The 23298-nt window shown below is 42.1% G+C and overlaps 1 protein-coding gene across 2 annotated transcripts; it reads left to right on the plus strand.

Moving 5' to 3' along the window:
- The first annotated feature begins 9892 nt into the window (after positions 1–9892).
- LOC149287968 (polycomb protein SCMH1-like) lies at positions 9893–22436 on the plus strand. 2 transcript variants are annotated; one of them, XM_089492247.1, is made up of 14 exons: positions 9893–9917; positions 10947–11006; positions 13074–13144; positions 13435–13669; positions 16002–16090; positions 16174–16417; positions 16722–16945; positions 17390–17516; positions 17670–17870; positions 18065–18244; positions 18348–18476; positions 19540–19722; positions 20935–21065; positions 22311–22436. In XM_089492247.1, exons 1-14 carry the CDS (start codon positions 9893–9895, stop codon positions 22434–22436), a joined length of 2025 nt encoding a protein of 674 aa, XP_089348373.1. The 2 variants fall into 2 exon arrangements, with proteins under 2 accessions (XP_089348373.1, XP_089348374.1); XM_089492248.1 differs by lacking the exons at positions 9893–9917; positions 10947–11006; positions 13074–13144 and having other exon boundaries at positions 13456–13669; positions 18065–18248; positions 18352–18476.
- The last annotated feature ends 862 nt before the right edge of the window (positions 22437–23298 follow it).

Raw genomic sequence — 23298 nt, forward strand, 5'->3', positions numbered from 1 at the left:
CAGCTCCTGGGAGTCTGTCTGGGAAGCTTAAATAGAGTTCTGGTTGGTCTCTTTGTTGCCACCCTGTACCCCTGACAGGATGAGGAATGATGAGTCAATCCACCAAGGAGTAGAGGACATGGTAAGGGGACAGACTAACCTCTAGCCGCTAGCTGAGGACAAAGTTGGGCTTGGTGACCAGAACGCCCACAGTATAAACAGAGGTCCATCTGTCTTCTTGTGGCCTTTTTGTCGTCACTCAAAGCTCCACAAGCTTCACCTAATTGCATAAGTCTACTGGGGTTACCAGGTATATCATCCAGAGAGTTAGGGACGGCTACCCGAGCCAATTCGTCCTTAAGCACGTCAGACAGACCCACGCGGAATTGACCATGTAAAGCATGTAAAGGACCTCAGCGGGGCTTGTGCAATGGCTGTTTATTGTGAAGGAAACCCATGGATCCAGAACTGGATTCTTAGTTTACAAATGATGATGTGCCAAGACATAGGTGCTCCTGATAGCAGGAAATAGCTGTACAAACATTCACATAATCTGTGTCATATGTTCTGGGTTTCAAGGCGAATAATAGTTTGCATGAGATTATAAAGGAATGATATAAGACTACGGTCACTGGAAAAACAGGCTGGTAACTTAACCTGTGGTTCTGGTATGGCAGCAGTTCTGTCAACCTGGAGTTCTGCAAACAGGGAAAAGAAAAAATCTTGGTGCGCTAAGCTAGTCTCAGGCTCAAATAATACAAATGTATAATATGAGGCCTGCTAAACAGGTGTGAGCATGCTGCAAATACAGTGTATTGGCTGTACAATGTATACAACAAACAAAAACTGTGCTTCTCACCCTAATATAGTTGGCAACAAATATATAAACATAATATAAATGAGAGGCTTTGGTTAAATTAATTGGCCAAAGCATAATTAAGCTCACCCGCCACGTCAAGGCATACTCTCAATAGGGTGAGAACCTACTCTCACCTCCTACATAGTGGGCACACAAAACAGTTTATACTGCTACCAAAACCATATTTTGGTGTGTCTTGACATGGCTGGAGTTCTGCAACAGGTACAGGTGGATGTGGAAGAAGTGCTGATGCAAACGGCCGCGCTAAACATGGGGGGAAGTGTGTCGAGAGAGTTGGTGCAATTTTAGTTTGCCGCTTCGGCCTACCCTACTTCTCAGAAGAGGAGGATCCCATAGCATGAGAGGTAAATGCATGACAACTACGCCTAAGTGCAAGGGAAATCAGTTTTGTATGTGTATGCTAGAGTGAATCAATGTGTGCATTACTTATTGTGTGAATTACTGTTGGGGGTGGATGTTACATGCTTTGGCACAGAAGGTGCCACCTCTTCCCTGCTTACTGGCAGGGTATTTTAATAATAATGGCCACATGTTCTGACTGTAATTGTCATAAAATACAGGCATTTAAAATTCGGTGAAGGTTATGGAAGATTATTGCCATTTTGTGGTAGAAGAGCTGCTTGTACAACTCTTTTTTCATCACCTTCAACTGTCCTCTCACCTATAACCTTCAATAAGCTTTTAGTATTTTAGTTTTTTAAGTAAAACAAGTCTTATCCTGATGTTAATCTGAGACATTTAAGGAAATATAGTGTCACGTCTACCACAAGCCAGAGCACTCACCGCGGAAGTTCTTCTCCTGGAGGAGTGCGCAGAGACGCAACCCCCAGGTATTCGATGATCCCAACAGTGAGGAGGCCCCGGAGTAGGTAGATATGGAGAGGTAGATAGTCTCTGGGTACAGCTGGAGAGATCTCCACCAAAATAGTGTAGGAGGAGAGCAAAACAAACGCAGAGTCAGACGAGCCAGGGGTCATACACGGGACGGGTAGTCAGCCAGAAGGTGGGTCGGATCCAAAGCGGGTAGTCAGACGATCCAGGTCATACACAGGACGGGTAGTCAGCCAGAAGGTGGGTCAGATCCAAGACGGGTAGTCAGACGATCCAGGTCATACACGTAGAGGAACAAACACAGCCAAATCGCAGAGCAGAGGGTCAGATAAATCATAGAACGCACTAGACAGGTAACCAGCAAAAGACCACACCAGGGTACCGGTAACAGGGCTTCCGGATTTTTTAATTTGGCGCCGGTAGCCACCACGCCCCCAACGCTGACGTCACACGCGCCCCCTACCTGCCAAAACGCGGCAGCACCTAGCTGCAGTAACGCGCGTGTCCAGCAGGGGGAGCACGACCGCAATGCCGAACACCCGGCCGATGCTTCCTACTGACCTCGCCACGAGGTAAGTGTAGCGTCGAGCCAGGAGCCGGACAGACGGACGCAGGACGACGAGGGACAGCGGATCCGCGGGAGCGGGTGACATTACCCCCTTCTCGAGGGCCGGCCGAAGGCCGAAAGTTACCTGGCTTATCAGGAAATTTCTTGTGGAAATTCAGTAAAAGGCGAGGAGCATGAATGTCCCTGACGGATACCCAAGACCTTTCCTCTGGACCGTAACCTTTCCAGTGTACTAGATATTGAATAGTATTCTGGAATCTACGAGAATCCAGGATCGATTGGATCTCATATTCAAGGTGGGTATCAATTAATACCGGACGAGGACGCGGGATACTCTTGGCATAGCGATTGCAAACAAGGGGCTTTAGTAAGGATACATGAAAAACTCTAGGAATGCGAAGACTAGCGGGAAGTTGAAGTTCATAAGCAACAGGATTAATTCTCCGAAGAACACGAAACGGACCAATAAAACGAGGAGCCAGTTTGGAGGAGGCGACTTTGAGCTTGATGTTCTTTGTGGAAAGCCAGACACGATCTCCTGCCATATAAGACGGACCCAACCGACGATGCCCATTGACCTGGCGTTTATAGGTTTCAGACGCTGTAGATAAACATTGACGTGCCTTGGCCCAAATGGAAGGGAGTTGAAGTAAATAATGATCAACAGCGGGAATAGGAGTCTCTGGAAACACTGAGGGCAAGGTGGCAGGGTGAAAGCCGTAGTTGCAAAAAAAAGGAGAAACTTTAGAGGCTTCATGTGTGACATTATTTCTCGCAAATTCAGCCCACGGGAGCAATCTGGCCCAGTCGGAGTGATGGTCTCCAATAAAACAGCGAAGGATCTGTTCTAGGGATTGATTGGTTCTCTCGGTGCACCCATTAGTTTGAGGATGGTAAGCAGATGAGAGGGCTAGAGAAATCCCTAGTGCTTTACAGAATGTTCTCCAGAAGGTGGCAGCGAACTGAACTCCTCTATCAGGCACAATCTGCGTCGGGAGACCATGTAGTCTAACGATTTCTTGTACAAAAATAGGTACCAATTCGGGTGCAGAGGGGAGTTTGGGCAAAGGGATGAAATGTGCCATCTTCGAAAACCTATCAACGACGACAAAAATAACGGTACAACCTTCAGAAACAGGTAAGTCCACCATAAAATCCATAGCGATATGGGACCAAGGACGAACAGGAACAGGCAGAGGCAGTAACAATCCGGCAGGACGGGAGTGAGAAGCTTTGGCAGTAGTACATTGAAGACACGTGATTACAAAATCATGACAGTCGGATCGAAGCTCAGGCCACCAAAAGTCCCTAGAGATGATGTCTGCCGTGCGCCGAGCATTGGGATGTCCAGCAGTAAGTGATGAATGAGCCCAGTATAGCACTTTACGCCTTTCGGATTCAGGTACAAATAGAGTACCCATGGGCCAAGCACTGTGAACCGGAGAACGAGACTGAGCCTTCAATATGCGCTTCGTCAATGAAGAATCGAGTTGCGTGGTAATAGCAGAAATTATACGAGCTGGAGCGATAATGGGTTCAGGAGCCGGATTGTCCTCAGAGGTAGAAATAAACTGTCTGGAAAGTGTGTCGGCCTTAACATTTTTTGATCCCGGTCTGTAGGAGATAATAAAATTAAACCTAGACAAGAACAGAGTCCATCGGGCTTGTCTAGGGTTTAGGCGTTTGGCCGTGCTGAGATATTCCAGGTTCCTATGATCAGTGAGGATAGTGATGGGATTACGAGCCCCCTCGAGAAGATGTCGCCATTCTTGTAGAGCCCAAATAATACCAAGCAACTCCCGGTTACCGACGTCATAATTAGCTTCGGTAGGGGAGAATTTCCGGGAAAAATAGGCGCAGGGATGTAGACGACTGTGAAATTCTTTGCGTTGTGAAAGTACAGCCCCAACCCCGATCTCGGAGGCATCGACTTCGATAATAAAGGGTTTAGTGACGTCTGGGTGTACTAACACAGGAGCAGAGGAAAATGCCTGTTTCAGGAGAGAAAACGCCCGTTCGGCATCTTCGGACCAAATTTTACAATTGGCCCCTTTCTTGGTAAGGGCGGTAAGGGGAGCGACGATCTTGGAACATTTTTTTATGAATTTTCTCTAATAGTTTGCAAAACCCAGAAAACGTTGTAGAGGTTTTAAGGCCGCCGGTTGGGGCCATTCTGCTATGGCTGAGAGCTTAGCTGGATCCATCTCGAACCCTGAAGCAGAAATAATGTATCCCAGAAACGAGATGCGTGGAACTGCAAATTGACATTTCTCGAGTTTAGCATATAAGTTATTCTGCCGAAGACGCTGAAGGACTATACGGATGTGCTTCTGATGAGTTTCGAGATCCGGCGAATGAATCAATATGTCGTCAAGATAAACAATAACAAATTGAAGTGCAATGTCACGAAAAATTTCATTTATCAATTCTTGAAAAACTGCGGGAGCGTTACATAGTCCAAAAGGCATAACAGTATATTCATAATGTCCCATGCGTGTATTGAAGGCCGTCTTCCATTCATCCCCCTCCCTAATGCGAATAAGGTTATAAGCACCTCTCAGGTCTAATTTAGTAAATATTACAGAGTCTCTCAAACGGTCAAACAGTTCAGGAATAAGAGGAAGGGGATACTTGTTTTTGACAGTAATATTATTGAGCCCCCTATAGTCAATGCAAGGACGTAAACTTCCATCTTTTTTAGTAACAAAAAAGAAGCCAGCACCAGCCGGAGAGGTGGATTTACGAATGAAACCCCTTTGAAGATTGTCTTGGATATATGCTTCCAGAGCCTTAGATTCCGGAAGAGACAGCGGATACGTTCTTCCCCTGGGTGGCATGGTACCAGGAAATAATTCGATGTGGCAGTCATAGGGACGATGGGGAGGAAGAACCTCCGCTTTGTTTTTATCAAAAACATCTGCGTAATCCAGACAGTAGGCAGGCAACGGCGCAACAGCGGCAGAGGCTAGGTTAGCCTTGGTACGGGAAGGTTTTAGGAGGCAATTCTTCTGGCAGTGCAATCCCCAGGCTGTGATATCTTTAAGTCTCCAATGAATGGAAGGATTATGCAATCGCAACCACGGGAGCCCCAGGATAATGGGGCACTTGGGTGATGAGATGACCATAAGGGAAATAGTCTCTTGGTGAAGTAATCCAACGTGCAGCAGGAGAGGCAAAGTACTATGAGTGACGGCAGCGGGGTGTAACTGGAAACCATCTATGGCAGAGATGGCAATGGGAGAACCGAGAGGGGCACAGGGAACATGGTATTGCTTAACGAAGCTGGAATCGATGAATGAACCAGCAGCCCCAGAGTCAATCATAGCTGTGGTACAAATCTGGTGACCGCTCCATCCCACGGAAATAGAAATAAGGAATCGGTCATCAGGAATCGGAGGAGCATATAGGGGTTAAAACGCATATCATGGGACAGAGTGGCATATAGGGGGTTAAAAGGCATTTCTGGAGGCAGTGTGGCATGAAGGGGGTTAAAAGGCATATCATATAAGCCCCCATATAACCCCCCCCCGACTTACCACTGCTTCTGGTGTCTGGTGAAGGCAGCGGGTGGAGGCCGGCATTCATGAAGTTAAAGGGGCCGGTGTTCACGCATCGCACCACCCAATGGTCGTGTCTCAGCTCTTCGTTCCACCCCTTTTAAGACGTGGGATGAAGTGCTGAGGCACTGCCATTGGGTGGCGTCAGAACCGCTTTCAATACCGCTCACAGCCGCTCAACGGCTGTTTTGAAGGTTGGTCTGTCGCGGAGCGGCCCACGGAAATTTCCCGGTATCCCGGTGGGCCAGTCCGGCCCTGCACACAATTACACATCCATGCTAACACACACATACATCCCACCTCCCTTCAGCCCCTGCTTACATCTCATTTCTCCTCCAACTTTCTTTCCAGCTGCTTGCACAACTCTGTTTCAACGCAGGATCACCCCAATACACCCCTGTCCCCCTGTGACGTTTCAAAATAGTATAGAAAGTGCCCTTCCAACCTGGACCGAACCTGCTCTTTCTAAATAAAAATAAAAAAAATTGAACTGGTACGAGAAGACAGGAATTACTACCCCTGTAGTTACACCAGTGCTTCTCACATGCAAGACTAGAACAAGCATGTGAATGAAAAGTTTATAATTTGGAACAACTACAATTTGGTATATCTATTTCTTAAATATCAAGGGGATTTAACAAATCAGAACATGTTTTCTTCAGTTTTGTGGTAGCTTTTATGGATATCATTAGAATTTTTTTTTTTTGTTAACTGATATGCCAGGTTTTTTTTTCCTTATCCGCTGTCACATACTAAGCTGGTAGCTGATGTGACATAATTCTTACACTCAGACTTGGCTATGACCTTTTTGTTGGCACTATGGCTTGGCTGGGAGTTTTCCAGGTAATGGAGTGATAATGGGTGCTGAGCAACAATCGAAACTAAACAGCAGCTCCTGAGTTGCATCTGGTTTTACGTGAGCAAGGCTAATAGGGGCGTTAAAAATAACCTGTGTCATATAAATAAATTAAACTGTGCAGAATTATTGTGCATGTGTAAACACAACTCTTGCATTTTTACACTGTAGATGTATCCGGTGAGATCATATGCAGGGCTCGACAAATCCTAGCCACCAGAAATAGCTTCCTGGCGCCTGCGAGGTATGCCTAGTACTGGTGTATCAGGCCTGCGAGGTATGCCTAGTACTGGTGTGTATATATATATATATATATATATATATATATATATATATAATGATGCAGTCAGTGTGTGTACTGTACAGTAGTGTCAGTGTGTGTATGTATAGTGCCAGAGTCAGTGTGTTTGTGGGTATATGCATAGTGTGTCTGTGTATATTTTATCTATGTTTAGTGCCAAGTTCAGTGTGTGTGTTAGTAGATGTTGTTGGATAGTGTGTGCATGTGTATAGGAATTTTCTGTTAATGTGTACGAGCCGATGATGTTGTATGTGCTACTGTGTTAGTGTATGGTGTTAGCATGTGTGTGCATTAGTGTCTGTTACAGTATGATGTTTAGTATGTGTGTTAGTTACAATTTATTTAGCAATTAATATTAATTAGTAACTTGATTTACTAATATTTAATGTATTTATCAGTTTATTAAATGGATTAATGTTTTTACTAACTTATGTATACATTCTTTATTAAACTGATTATTCATGTATATTTGCCAAATATTTAATCTATTGATCAATACATTATAAAACTATTTTCTAATGATTACATATACTTTTATATTTTGTGATATCTTTATTTTCTTTACAATGGGACGTATTTTATATATATATATATATGTGTGTATGTATATATACATTAAGAGAACATATGATGGTGGAGCATTACCTTAGAAGAGAAAAGGACGAGTGGAGATATGACCAAATTATATGAAAATAAAAAACAGGAATGGGGAAAAAACTCTCCTACATTTTATGGCTTGCTCCTAGATCAAAACCACATTTGTTGAAACCTGAATTTTAGGAATGTCCTAAGTTACTTTCCACTTAGAGAAACATTTGTCTATGTGGTGGGCATGAGCCCTTTTCATGAAAATCGTAGTATAAGAAATAGAATATACCAATTCTAGAGCTAAGACCATAGATCTTCAGAAATGGCATTCCAACATTCCTAATACAATGTTCTGTAGTCAGATATTAGGTGGTAAAAACCAGAAGATTTGAGATTTTAAGTATGAAATATGACTAGAGCAAATAAAAAAATAGAATAAAATGAAAAAGATACTTAAATGCAGGAATTGTTAAATAAATGTATCAAATATAAAATTAAAGATACTTAAATGCAGGAATTGTTACATAAATGTATCTAATCTGTACATGTTTCCTTTTTAGGTCTTTAGTGTGATTCACCCCAAGTTTACTTTAAAAAAGTAAGCATAATCAGTCTGTTCAAAAGTGGACTGTAAAATCATGCCCTTAAAAATATTTGAATATGAATGACAAAAAAAAAAGAAAAATATTGAACTACTAAAATCGAAATATCATGTCCAAGAAAACAAAATGAAGTCATCAAAGTTAGACTATTCATACTAGATTTTGTTCGACCTTGAAAGAGTGATATGCACCTTTTAATATACTGTAAATCACGTAATTTGCAAAGCTGCATTAATGTTATTACTTATTGTAGACAAAACTGTGTTTTATTATTGACATCTTCTTCAAATAAATAATGGGTTATGTATATGTTATACATTATAAAGGTTAGCAACTGGGTAACATGAAGAAACAAACACAAATATATATCGATAAATGCCACAACTCTTTTCTAGTGGAAGTGCAGGAGTTAAACTCAGACTGCTTGCCTTCTAGATACCAGGCACTAAGTGTCCTTTTGGTTTGAGAGGGGAAGGAGGGAGAAGGAGGAGTGGAGAGGAGGAGAGAAGGAGGGGGGGTGTCTGTTTTTACGTCTGGTTGCGTAGGAAAGATCATGGCCGACGGAGACTGAGATTCCCCCCTTCTCTAATAAAGCCCGGGAGAAAAAAATTGAATAACCTAAAGGGTAAGTGAATGTTAAGCCTGGTGGAAAAAAATAGGGTAGTGTGTGACACCGGAGGTGCATGGCTAGATATCTTCTGCATATTAGCAGCAGGGTGATGGGAGAAGGGAATAGCCTGTGTCAATACAGGGCCCTGCAGGGAGGAAGAAGGGTTAAAAGCTGGTTTTGAAGTGGAAGGAAGAGAGAGCAGGAGGAGGAGGAGGAGGGCAATGGCTGTGATTTGGTTGCATGTGTTTAGGTTGTGGATTAGGAGGAAGGGAGAGGGGGAGGGGAGAAAACAGGGCAGGGGGTGTGCTTTAGAAAAAGACATGGAGAGAGAATATGAGTGAGGGCCATAGTGTTACCTCTGACAGCATACAATGTCTCTTGTGTTACAGTGTATGCTTTGCAACATGGCTTTCTGTTCTGTACTGTATCAAATCTTGTACTACACTGGGATCTCTACAAGGCAGCTCTGAATGGCGGGCTTCCCTCCTTTTCTTTATTTATAAATACATCTGTCTATACATAACTAAGCATAATTTACTGAAAGAGTATATAGGTTGCTGTTATCTATATGTTATCCGTATATGAGATGCTGTAATCTATAACTTATCGGTATGGTAGTATTTTTACCTATACACTGCCGCTAAATTTTAGTCTAATAAAAGATATTTCCATATATTTCAAAAGTGTTTTGCAAGAAACAAATTTTTGTTTCTATGTAAGAAAGCTAAGGCTGGCTTTGGCACTTCCTCTGAACCTCTGATGTGATAGCAACGTGTTACTGTTACTGCTCCATGTGTGTATTCACCCTCTTTCCTCTGCAGACCTGTCCAGAAGCAGATTGTGGCGCTTCTCTGGCTGTTCACATTTTCTTTATTTGCTTGTTTGTCCCAGAGAAGGCATTGTGTTTATTTGTGTAGATGTAGTGTTGATTTGCCACCACCTTTTGTGACACCTTTCCTTAGCTTGTTACATTGAACTGTGCCAGCTTCAGGACCTTTCCTTATCTGCTTTCAGATTCTCCACCTAACAATCTGTGGATCCTCCCTCTGTTTCTCTGCAGAACCTCTACCGTGCATCTGCTTAGCTGGACCTGTGCACCATACTTCCGTCTCCTCGGATCATGCGAAAACCTGGACATCTAAGGGGTGATTACTAGTAGGGAAGTTTCTAGTGGGGATGGATTGATAGCAGGTTTTATTTTATGATTTATAAAGCTAGCATGGGCTTTCGTTAATCATTCTGATTTGACAGCTCGTATAAGTGAGCCAAAAAGGTGTTTACTTATGTATTGCAGTCCTTTTATTGATCAGGGGGAGATATAGCCTTTAGTAGTTGACCGCAGACATTTATAAATGCTCTCATCTCTCCTTATTGGTATGAAACAATTTTGATCAATTATTGCTGTAAATATTATAACATTTGCATTTGTTTGGAGACCCTGATAACTTTAGATACAAGTGTATAGCACAATATTTTCTTAATATTGCAGTGGAGCCGGTAGGCGATATTTATACCTTTTTATTGGACCACAACAGAAAAAGATGTAAAGTGATAGAAGCTTCCGTGACCTCAAATAAAGATTCCATCTGAGGTCTTGGAACCTTATGTTACTTTACGATGACCAATTAAAAGATATCAACTTTGACTAAAGAGTTCATCTTCTCTTGGGCTAATATGGCTATATAAATTACCCTTATTATAGTGCAATGGAAGTAGCTTGGAATTAGTTAGCTGGGAGTCAAGATGAACCGCTGGCTCCGATATCCAAATTGTCATTCATTAACTTACGTCCATGATTAGTTTAAAACATGCTACTTAAGAAAACAAACAGTTGGGTTGAGATAGGTGCATTTAAAAAGTTCCCTCTTCTTCCAATCTACACATTGCAAGAAAATACATTTTAATATGGAAGGCATTCAGTGAACGTCTTACTAATGCAATGTGTAAATGTATATGAAGTTTATCTTACGCAGTAAGAAATGAGAAACACAGTGCCAGCACATCCACTTTTTTAACTACATTAACAGCAGTCTAAGTATTCTTGTTGGTATTATGATCCAATGTGCCCGCTGTTCTGTCCACGGTTTAATGCAATTGTGTGTGCATAACATACACATAGCCATGCACACAAACTTTAATATCATAAGTAAAGATTTTTCCTTTGTTTTTGTTAGCGACTGACTGGAAGGATGGCAGGAGACACGGACGGCCGTCTGACACACACACTCATCAAGGTAATTGTTTTTCCCGTTTGTGAGTAAAATTTGCTATAGTATTAATAGATTTTGTTTATGTGTAAAGCAGCCAGGCACTTGCAGAAAGTACTGACCTGGTGAGTATATACAAAAAGGTAATAACAGGAGAACTAACTTGTCTATAGAGGAAAAAAAAAAACTTTTTATGAAGTCTTATGATTGCTATCATCTTTAGTCAGATGCACAAATATATAATTGGAATTGTAAGTACTGTCCTTGAAAAATGATAATAATACATAATAAAGTTGCCAAAATTATATAGTCAGCTGCAACAGAGTAATGTATGATTAAATTATGTATGTATCCCGAAAAGAGATGATGTGCCCCTTCAGTTTAGCTCAAATATCCCAGTATTTGGGTTTAACATCATTTAAGGGTTGTTAGCTCAAAACACATATGCGGTGTGCCCTTCAAAGAATGCAGTTTATCGTCTGGTGATTTGAAGGGCTAATGTTCTCTCGTTTCAGACTTAACCTTGTAAAGTGGCTGTATACGAATATAGAGAGACCTGTCAGACCTTCTGTGTAAATGTCATTTGCCAATGAGAAAAGGCAGATCGCAATTGTACATCATTGGACTAGCACCCATAAATTGTTAGTGTAGTTTTATTAAATCTCAGTGAGTCTTGAGCATGAGGGTACTAAACGGCCAAGTAAACCAAAACGTTGTATCTGGTGCAAACTCATTTTTTGGAAAGCACTACAAAACCTTCAGTTAAGAACAGATTAAAATGCAATTATTATTGAAAGCTTAAAGTATAGCCTACTAAATTAGCATTTTTTTAAATCCTTCATGTTGCAGTTCAGTACACTAAATAAACCTATGTGACTAAGATAAGAAATTTCTATATTGTATTAACGGAAACTCATCATGAATTTCTTGAGCAATCACAACTTCTATGTGCTTCCAAGTGCTTCTTTCTTCTATATCAGGGGTGTCCAACCTGCGGCCCTCCAGCTGCTCCAGGACTGCATCTCCCATACTCATCAGCCAGGCCCTTAGCTGTAAGAGGATTATGGGAGATGTAGTCCTGTAGCAGCTGGAGGGCCGCAGGTTGGACACCCCTGTTCTATATAATATATATTGTGTTTCGGTGGGGTTTTTTATATAGATAGATATGTACATGTATTTTCTCTTTGTTTTCATTTCATGTGGCTTATCAGTGCTAGTTTGCAGATGCAAATTTTTGGTATGCATTGTGCAGTCTTCTTTTTCAGTATTAACTGCATTGTCTTATCATTCCATTTTAAAAGTTAAAAGGTGCTGATACTTTTTCTTTTACGCATTTACATTTAATGAACAAAGCATATAAATTAGGCCAGGCTGCTAAAACAGTGATTTCATAGACCTTTCACTGTGGTCCCTTTTTATGTTTTTATTATAATATGTGTGTGAGCTTAGACAGTGTTTATGCAATAGTAAAAACTCAATTTCTATTAAAGAAAAACAGAAGAGGGTGTCCTTAGATGACATCCACAATGCTTGCTGGGTTTAGTATTTAAATGAGCAGCTATGTCCCCAATTTATTTTAAGCATTAGTAAAGCGAACTTCCTTATGTCAACGGTGACTGAATTGTCTGGGCTGTGTTAAAATGGCCCTGTCTTAAAAAATCATTATCATTAATCAACAGAGCATACAATACACTTTACCTTCTCATTGTCCCTCTTTAGGAGGAACAGTGTTTCATATATACCCAAAACCCTCTTTCTTCCATTAATGTCCCTCTTTTTCAGGAGCTTAAATTAAGTAGTGTAAAATTGTAAGTGCCCTAAATCCCTAAACATCACAATAATCTGTTTGCTAAAAGTTGAGTTGTTACAGAAAATCAAATATTCAAAGTGGTTCACTAAACACATAAGACGTTAACACAGGCAAAATTATGTCTAAGGTCTTATCAGAAGTTTTTTAAAGAATGGTCAAAGTAGAACGGCTCCTATGTGTTTCTATGTTCTAATTAAATGTACAGTAATATATAGGCTGTGCATATTTGTAGCTCAGAGAAGCATAATGCTGCAATGTGTTATATAATTGTTATTTATTTGCAGGTCACTTCAGTTGGGAAAAATACCTTAAAGAAACTGGTTCCCAGCCAGCACCCCCTCACTGTTTCAGACAGGTAAGGGAAAATGTTGGACTGATTTAGTTGGAATATGCCCTAATCTCAGCTTCGGAGACCAGCAATGTATTGCATGGAAGTCCAGATCTTGCAACAATACCTTATTTCTACCTAAGCTGATATCTTACTGTATCACCTCTCCACGTCTCAATTAAAAGACAATTTTGTGCATCCATTATTTGCATGAATAATATGGATTGTTTCTGAAATTTGTAGGCATTGGTTTGAATAACTAAGAATCTTTCTATCACTAATTTGTCCAATGGCTATTTCTCTCTTACACTCTCCAGTCATGCTCGCCACCTTCCAATGATTACAAGATTGGTATGAAGTTAGAAGCCCAGGACCCAAGAAACACTACATCAACCTGTATTGCTTCTGTAGTTGGCCTCACAGGCGCTCGGATTAGACTAAGACTGGATGGCAGTGACAACAAGAATGATTTCTGGAGACTGGTGGACTCATCAGAGATCCAACCCATTGGAACCTGTGAGAAGAACGGAGGCATGTTACAGCCACCACTAGGTGAGTCCCCTGTATTAACCTTGTGTAAATGCTCTACATGCTTGGTACTGTTTATAGCACAGACTGCATAGTCAGGGCCGGACTGGCCCACCGGGATACCGGGAAATTTCCCGGTGGGCCGGAAGGTCCGTGGGCTGGGCGGCCGGCAGACTAACCATGAAGACAGCCGCTGAGCGGCTGCAAATGGCATTGAACGCCTCCCTCGGTGCCAGGGGCGGGCTGGGCAGGGGGGCAATTGCCCCCCAGGCTGCCCGAAATCGAATCAAAGCGGCCGCTGGGTGCTGATGCGGCCGGCCGGCATCAGCACCCAGCAGCCGTGTGCGATGGCCGTCTAGTGATGGGAGCAGTGTGAGGGGTGAAAGCTCCGCCCCCTCGCACTGACCTTTCACCCCTCACGCTGCTCCCATCACTATGCGGCCATCAGACTGCTGGGAATGTAATCTGAACGGCCGATGCGTGCTGATGCCGCCGGCCGCCTCTGCTTCAATACTTTTTTTTCTTACTTTATATGGCAAGCCGATCCAGCTTACCATATAAATAAAAAAAAAGTGTTAAAGTAGCTCCGGCCGGCGGCATCAGCACGCATCGGCCGTTTAGATTACATTCCCAGCAGTCTGATGGCTGCATAGTGATGGGAGCAGCGTGAGATGGAAGCTCCGCCCCCTCGCACTCAGACTGCTGCAGCACCGGATGTCAGGTCAGTGGCATCCTGTCAGCATAGAGGAGAACAGTGTGCAGCTACCAGGAAGTCAAGAGAAGTAGAAGGTGAGTAAAATAATGTATTTTTTGTACTGTATAATGTTTTTTGTATTTGTTAAAAACAAAAAAAATCGGCATGTGTGTGTATGTAAGTGTGTCCCCCTATATGCCACTCTGCCTCCAGAAATGCCTTATACCCCCCTATATGCCACTCTGTCCCATGATATGCCTTTTAACCCCCTATATGCCAGAGTGGCATATAGGGGTATAAGACATTTCTGGATGCAGAGTGGCATAAAGGGGGTTAAAAGGTATATCATGGGGCAGAGGAGCATATAGGAGGGTATAAAGCATATCGGGGAGGCAGAGTGGCATATAGGGGGCATAAGGCTTTTCTGGAGGCAGAGTGCCCCATGATATGCCTTTTAACCCCCTTCATGCCACTCTGCCTCCAGAAATGCCTTATACCCCCTATATGCCACTCTGTCCCATGATATGCCTTTTAACCTCCTATATGGCAGAGTGGCATATAGGGGGTTAGAAGGCATATCATGGGACAGAGTGGCATATAGGAGGGTTGAGGCATATCAGGGAGGCAGAGTGGCATATAGGGGGGTATAAGGCTTTTCTGGAGGCAGAGTGCCCCATGATATGCCTTTTAACCCCCTTTATTCCACTCTGCCTCCAGAAATGCCTTATACCCCCCTATATGCCACTCTGTCCCATGATATGCCTTTTAACCCCCTATATGCCAGAGTGGCATATAGGGGTATAAGGCATTTCTGGATGCAGAGTGACAAATAATGAGATAAAAAGAATGGCACATAGTGTGTCTCGGGTGTGTATAAGGGGTGCGTGTGGGTATAAGAGCTTCACCGTGAGATAAACTATATGGGGCTGGTCTCCAAATTTTTCCAGGGCTGCTTTTCAGTCCCAGTCCGGCCCTGTGCATAGTCATGAAGAATAGAGTGTTACCGTAATAAGCGATCTGTTCAAATGCATGTGTCTTCATGCTGTTCATGTCATCTTTAAAGGAAGGTTTGGCAGGGTTTGACATGTCACCTAGGTATTTCCTTTGTAAAATAAGCAAGAAATTGTCAGCCTGATGTATTTTTTGCGTCATTGATAAAGAACAGTGACATTTTATTTTAGGAACAATAGAACACATGTAAACAATTAGCAATCATTTTCTACTATGTAGCAATCTCTGTGACAAAATTACTAAGACAATAGAAAAGTTGCACAGTTGACAGTCAATGGAGTCCTACAAAAATACTGCATAATGACTTCAAATATATGCATAGATAATGTATGTACAGTATATATCGGAAGTGGTGTATTAATGAAAATGTAAAATTATATTTTAAATAATTTACATACACTTCTAAATGCAGTATAAATAAGCTTTTGGTGCTAATGTAGATATTTATCTTGAACTAATTATTCAAGAGTTAGGAGTAAATTACATTACTGTCCTGGAGTTACAAAAGTTTTATTGGTTGCCGTTTAGATGTTTAAAAACTGAGGCTGCTTGACCACTAGAACATCTGAAATGCATTGTGTGCTGTATCACCTGACGTATTCTTGGTTTGGCTGGTCAGAATCTCTTTGAAAATATTAATTCTGTGCTCAGGTTTCAGACTTAATGCCTCCTCGTGGCCCATGTTCCTTCTGAAGACTCTAAATGGAGCAGAGATGGCACCTTCTAAAATATTTCACAAGGTACATGTGAGTTTTATCTAATCTAGTTATATTATCTTTGCATGTATTGATCTAAGAGATATTTTAATGGTTATCTTTTGCAGGAACCTCCTTCTCCTGCACAGAACCACTTTGAGATGGGGATGAAGTTGGAGGCTGTGGACAGAAAGAACCCACATTTTATCTGCCCAGCTACCATTGGGGAAGTGAGGGGTAGTGAGATTCTTGTAACATTTGATGGCTGGAGAGGAGCTTTTGATTACTGGTGCAGATATGACTCTCGTGATATCTTTCCTGTGGGATGGTGCTCCCTAACTGGTGACAACCTACAGCCACCTGGGACCAAAGGTATGTCTTTATTTGTAACAGTCACCATATGATGGTTGGGGACACCTCTCGTACTGTTGCTATCAACATGAAGGCCTTTATGGTAACATTGAAATGTATATAATATTTGACCATTTTCTCACATTTCTTATGCTAAGGGCCACAAACTATTCAAGCTAAGATTGGGGATGGAAGCCATATCCAGCCTGGAGATCTCCAGCTGGACAACAGTATAGTACACCTACGAATAGTACGGTGACCTATAATACAAATCAATATAACTACACCACCTTTCTCATCACACAATATTTTTCCTTGTGTACAGTTGCCATTCCAAAGAGTCCTCTGCCTGCTGCGGGTATTGCCACTGCAATGATGCGGGGGCCCAAAAACCTGCTGCCTGTTGTTCCTGGACGCAGACGCAGAAAACCAGGAAGGAAGAAGGGTCAGCTGCCAAAGGCTCTCATCCATCAGCTGACAACTGCACCACCAAAATTCAGAGAGCCCTTTCATTTCCCCAAGAAGAGAGGTCCAAAACCAGGAAGCAAGGTGAGGGTACTAACCAAGCACCCACCATATTTTGACAAGTGAGGCTTAAGTCTCTCAATTAGAAATACAGTAACTGGAAAAGTGATTAGCATTTTTCATTTAAGACATAAAGTTTGCACCCAACCTGCTCTTCCACTTCATATTAACTGCATGTAACCTCTGACCGCCATTCACCAAAATCATGGTTTGGACCTTTTACTCCCCAATCCCAAGTATCCAGGTTCCTTATCAGTGGATTGCCAAGAGTTAACAAGAAGAGTTAGATGAGTTTACAGTAGGCTTCTGGACAAAAGATTGGAAAGTGTCCTCTGTATGGACAATTGAAGTTGAAGCATGCTCAAAACTCGCCTTTTGGGAAAACATAATAAACTATTTGTGGTTTTGAACAACACACAGTATGACTTTTTTAAAAACATGTTTAATTTCTACTTTATTCCTTTTCAGAGGAAGCCTCGACTGTTGTTAAACCAAGTACCTACATCTCCCACTAACAGTACCCCAGAGCCTGACACCAGTACAGTACCACAGGATGCTGCCACTGTCCCATGTGCAGCAATGCAAGCTCCCACAGGTACTCCATCTCCAATACTCATCCAGGCCTAAGGCTTAAGGTCGTCATTGTCTTTCGTAACATAAAACATGTTACCCTGGCATGCAATGAAATAAGTCATGCTAGTTCTTGAATACTAAGGAGTCAGTCCTATATTGTGTCCAATCTCTGTAGTTTGCATTTACCTGAACAAGAACGGGGATTCAGGCCCACACCTAGACCGGAAAAAGGTCCAGCACCTCCCAGATCATTTTGGTCCAGCACGGGCTTCAGTCGTCTTGCAGCAGGCAGTTCAGGCTTGCATAGACTGTGCACACCACCAGAAAACCGTGTTCAGCTTCCTGAAACAGGGACATGGTGGAGAAGTGATATCCGGTGAGGATAAAAAAAAAAAAAATTCTCTTAACTGTTTTTTTTCCTTCTCCCATGTTCTCTTGATGGATTTCCGTTCTGTCTATAAGACCACCTACTTGTGATTCCTCCTATCTTTCCATACATGCGCCAACATCGTTACTACTAAAGTCTGCTTTTAGTGCTTAGTTCCATTAAAGCAATATGTTGTTTTATAGCAGTGTTCGAGAGGGAACAACATACTCTGAACCTTCCTGCAGTGAACAGTATTGGTTATGTTCTTCGATTTCTCGAGAAGCTTTGCAGAAATCTGAACTGTGAAAACTTATTTGGAAACCAGCCCTTCACACAGAACTCTCTACCGCCTTCTGGGTCGTATGATGATCGGTATCTAGCAGGTGTGTGTGTGCAAAAAGGCAAGACTTTACAGTAGGTATTAATCTTGAAACTCTTGCCACATGGTGATAAAACCTTTTTTTTTTTTTTTTTTTTTTTTACTAGAAAGGGGTAACGCTGAGAACGGGGTCCATGGGCCAGGAAGAGGCTCCAAGAGATACCCACATGAAGTACCTCCTTATAATGCCCCTTTATGTCCAAAACTACCAAAGAATGATTGTCATGTGTCAGAAGGTAAGGCATTGTGGACATTGTCTTCCTGGATATATGGTTACTGACATTCAAACCTTAAACAGGTTTCATTGGAGATAAGAATCAGCTATTTGACCATTAGCCAATCACCTTTATATTGCCAGTTAAATTACATACTCATCGTATATATGTGATCGGCATTAAGCCTATTCTAGAAAATTCAGATTCATATACACAAAAGGCCCATTTTCCAACTGTTGAGCATGAGCTTTTTTCTAAGAACTATCTCTGTGATAACATGTTATGTATATGTTATTTCCATTATATAATTCCATATAGTAGTGATACCACTCTTTAGTTAAGGATAGTTATAGATCTCAATATAGTGGTGTCAAAAAAGTGACTATTCCTGCACCTTCCCTCTATACCAGCTGCACCTTAATAATGGGAAATGATGTTGCAGTGGGGGGGGGGGGTTGCTTTGTTGCGTATCTTCCTTAAATGTAATGTTCAGTATCATTCATTTAAGTGTTAATGTGTTCATAAGCAACAGACCTAATTATTTCAGATTCCTGCATGTAGATACCTGATTTTGTGCTAATAAGAATGCAGTAGGGAGTCTATTCAACATATTTTGAAGGCCTACATCACTGTTTATTTAACTCACTACATTAACTATGTTCAGGAAAAAACATGAGTGGAGGGGGGCAGTGTCTCTTTGATTATATTGCAATAACTTAAAAATAGGGAACAGGAGATGTGCCTATGAAGGTGAGATCTTCCTGACACCTCCCCCCAACTAGCCTACACGTTTCAGGTTTGAGTTGCCTGAATGCATAAATGCTCCCCTTGGACTTGGGCCTTGTGGGCTCCAACCCTTATTCTTATATCAGTGATTGGAGGTATTACTTGCCATTTCTCTGACTACCTTTATGTTGTATCCATGTATAGCATTCTCAAAAGTGCGTTGCGTTTTTAGTAGATGGGATAAAAAAATGCTCAGTATAAACCAACTAGAAGTGTTCTCTGCCCCACGGGAATATTTTTCACAAGCACAGCTTTAAAAAACTGATTGCAGCCCCTTTCCCTCCATTTTTGGCAATAGGGGAAACATTCCTGTTGGATGCTGGTCTCCCAGGGTCCATGGAGCAACGTCTGGGCCCTACCAATTCTCCCAATAGTCCCAGCCCTGGTAGAATCTCCAGAAACTACCATTCTCCAGCTCAACGCAGTCTTCATCAGCAAAGCAGCCTTTCTCAAGGAACAGTGCGTAGGCTGAGCTCAGGTGGTAAGTTAGGCATAAATACACTGTGTAAGCCTCATTTTGCAGTGTAGTCATCATACATTATAACTTTATGTACACCTCTTGCAGTGTAGAACAAACAGGATGATGTTATGGGCCATGGACCATAGCCTAACATGGTCACAAAGAAACACCTGTGGCCTTGGTCATCGCACTACAAGATGTCCCAGATACACAAGATATATGGGCACTTTAGAACACAATGGCGTTTATCAATTCCTCAATTAGATTCTTGTGCTGAGATACCTCTGTCTAATGTATTGTTAGGTTGATGAAAGATCAAGATCATAGATCAAGAAAGTCTTGAGCTATGCATTATGCACCCCCAGCTCAGCCATTCTGGAAGAATATACTTCCTAAGGATGGCCTTTCACAACACTGGGGTCTTTTCATGCTTTGAGGTCACACCAGTTGGTAAAAAATGTGAGTTTGTATCTGTTAACCTGCACAACTTGCAAATTCACTAAAACCAGCTCACATCAGGTAGGAAAAAAGCAAGCAGCTTGTGGATTCATGAATCTATGAGTTGCATGTGCATTGCATCCTCTATTGACTTAAGGTATACCATTCATATCAATGGGTCCCATCCTCCTTATATATATATATATATAAAATGAAGAAAGGAGCACTTTTATCAATTATAAAAAAAATCAGCACATCTCCTGTGCATGCTGCTTTTTTCCAGCTGATCGATAAAAAATCCCCCGTGAGGGACTGAAATGTCGATTTTCTGATAAATGTCCCTTTCAAGTATATTTAAATACTGTATATATTTACAACTGCGTGCATTTTATAGGAGCAGATGGAAGGAGGGGTGGATGGAAGGGATGGGTTTCATATGCTTCTGTAAAGGGTTTTTTAAGCAATTTAAGCCTGTGCAGGGGTGGGGGGATGGTATCTATTAAAAACCTGCAAGGGTTTTTAATGTTTACCCTCATCCCATTGTGCACAGAGTGGGAGAAGAGGTTAAGAAGCAGTGGTTTGGCAAGTTAAAGCAAGCCATGGCATGCAACCTCGATCAAGTCTGGTCAGTCTACTTAACCCTTAACTCAACTGACCACTACTCTCCTCCAGACTCCACAAAAACTCCCAAAAATGTAAAAAAAATCCCATTCTGTTTCTCATCATGCAAAAAGAACAAGTGTCAGAGATCTAATTAATGTCCTCCTTATGTGTCATTGCTGTTCTTTTTTTTAGAGTCAGAGCGGTTTCAAAATGGTAGAGCAGGACCTCGTGACCCATCGTCATGGAACATGGAGGATGTCATGCAGTTTGTAAGAGATGCTGATCCACAGCTGGGATCCCATGCAGATCTCTTCCGTAAGCATGTGAGTCTTTATGAACTGCACCTAGTCACATGAACAGTAGCATGATAAAATGTTGATTAAAGCACATGCTTTCCAAAACCATAAGCATTTGGATGGGGTTCTGTTACCACTTTCCACAACACAAAATAAAGAAAAGTCCTATCCTACATACCGTGTTTCCCCGATAGTAAGACACCCCCGATAGTAAGACGTATCGGGAGTTTCAGAGGGGTCAGCTAATATAAGCCGTACCCCGAAAGTAAGACATATGTCTTACTTTCGGGGAAACACGGGGGATTTGCCTACGGCCTACGGCCGCATTAACGCAGGGCATAAGGGGCGCCTGCCCCTTAGGCCCGCCGCACCTGCGACCGGGTCCGCCACTCTAAGGGGCCGGGAAGTCCCCACCAAGGCCGGCCTTACGTGTCTGCGGCCGCACAGGATTTAAATTAAAACATCGGGGTTTTTTTTTTAACTTTATTTAACATCCTCCATGTTAAATAAAGTTAAAAAAAACTTTATTTAACATGGAGGATGTTAAATAAAGTTTTTTTAACTTTATTTAACATGGAGGATGTTAAATAAAGTTGAAAAAAAACCCCGATGTTTTTATTTAAACCCTGTGCGGCCGCAGACCCCTAAGGCCGGCCCCTTAGAGCAGGGCCGACCTTTGGGGTGTGCGACCGCACAGGGCGCCACACTCCAGGGGGTGCCAACCTGCGGCACCCGGCACCCCTCCAGAGACGGACAGTAATGTCCGCCGCTGGAGGAGCAGGCTCGCAAGGGAGCGGTATCGGAGGTCTTTAACAGACCTCCGGCTCCCTTGAGTGATTTTAAGCCGGGTTCAACCCGGCTTAAAATCACTCAAGGGAGCCGGAGGTCTGTTAATGACCTCCGATACCGCTCCCTTGTGATCTGCGCGGCAACAGCTGTTGTGCGCCGGGGTTTCTTGTCAGATCCCGGCGCACAACACTGAAGCCGCGCCCACCGCTGTCCGTGCCCTCTGACCCGGAAGGAGACAAGAACTGGCGAAGAGGAGGAAAAGAAGCTGAAAGAAGAAAGGAAAGGTAGGAAAGCATTAAATTCGAAAAATTTTTCCCAATATAAGACATACCCCGAAAGTAAGACATAGTGGGGCTTTTAGGGATAAAAAGAAAGTAAGACGCTGTCTTACTTTCGGGGAAACACGGTACCAAATAAATTTATAGGTATGTTATTAACCTCCATATTGAATGTCTTTACCCATTTGTCCCCTCTTGTCCTTAGGAAATTGACGGCAAGGCTTTGCTCCTCCTGAGAAGTGATGTCATGATGAAGTACATGGGCTTAAAGTTGGGACCTGCTCTTAAGCTTTCTCACCATATAGACAAATTGAAGCAAGGGAAATTCTGACCAACATTTTGGTTACATTTTTGCATCCTCTAACTGTTCATGTCTAGGACTCTGCTGCCCCAGCAGTCTATTGGAGAATCACCTTCTGAGGAATGGGACTCAAAGCCCTGAAACCCCTTTTTTGGTGGGGTTACAAAATGGTGACAAGAAGAACCGTTTCTAAAATGAGATCTTCCTCAAGCCCTGTGAACTTGTCCTTGGTATTTCAAACTAGCGGGAAGATGGGAGATGAAGGCATTACACTTAGGGGTGGGATGTGCTCCCTAATGTGTGCCCAATAAATCCTGACAATACATTTTTCTTATCATATATAGCACTGGCAGTGTACACCACGCTGTACATAGTAGAGTATAATAGGCACAATGAATTACTGTCCAGAAAATTTTGCAATCTAATGCTTTGTCAGAATTATTGGTGACCATTATAAACCCTTATACTTCATAGACCATTCTGCCCTCCCCAGTTTAATATTATCTGACAGTCTGCTCTTGTAATAAAGCCAGCTATACTGCCCACATTCATTGTTCTCAAAATCCATCTTACTTGCTGGTATTTATTGGGAATGAGGTTGATTTATTTTGCATAAAGAAATTATTCTGGAATATTAGTGCCACTGTACAAATTTAAATTTTTTTTTTTCTCTTTCACCTTTTAAACCAGAGAAAAAGTCTTCTTTCTACTTGGTTCAGATAGATAAATTGTGGAAACCTATAAAACATCTTTTTAGAAAACCTGGCAACTGTTCAACAGAACTCATCGTATTTCTTGGTGATATTTTTTTTTTACTCAATCTGTTTATTTCACATAAAATATATAGTGAATGGTATGCAGCAGTCATGGAAATAATATATGCATGATTTGC

This window comes from Sceloporus occidentalis, unplaced genomic scaffold, assembly GCF_023333645.1.
Source record: "Sceloporus occidentalis isolate IW3139 unplaced genomic scaffold, rSceOcc1.0.p SCAF_55, whole genome shotgun sequence".
Taxonomy (NCBI): Eukaryota; Metazoa; Chordata; class Lepidosauria; order Squamata; family Phrynosomatidae; genus Sceloporus; species Sceloporus occidentalis.

Coding starts and splice junctions, on each gene's coding strand:
- LOC149287968 (XM_089492247.1), top strand. CDS start 9,893: ATGCGAAAACCTGGACATCTAAGGG. Junction 17,517..17,669: donor AGCAATGCAAGCTCCCACAG/GTACTCCATCTC, acceptor CAATCTCTGTAG/TTTGCATTTACCTGAACAAG. Junction 18,477..19,539: donor TGATTGTCATGTGTCAGAAG/GTAAGGCATTGT, acceptor TTTTGGCAATAG/GGGAAACATTCCTGTTGGAT.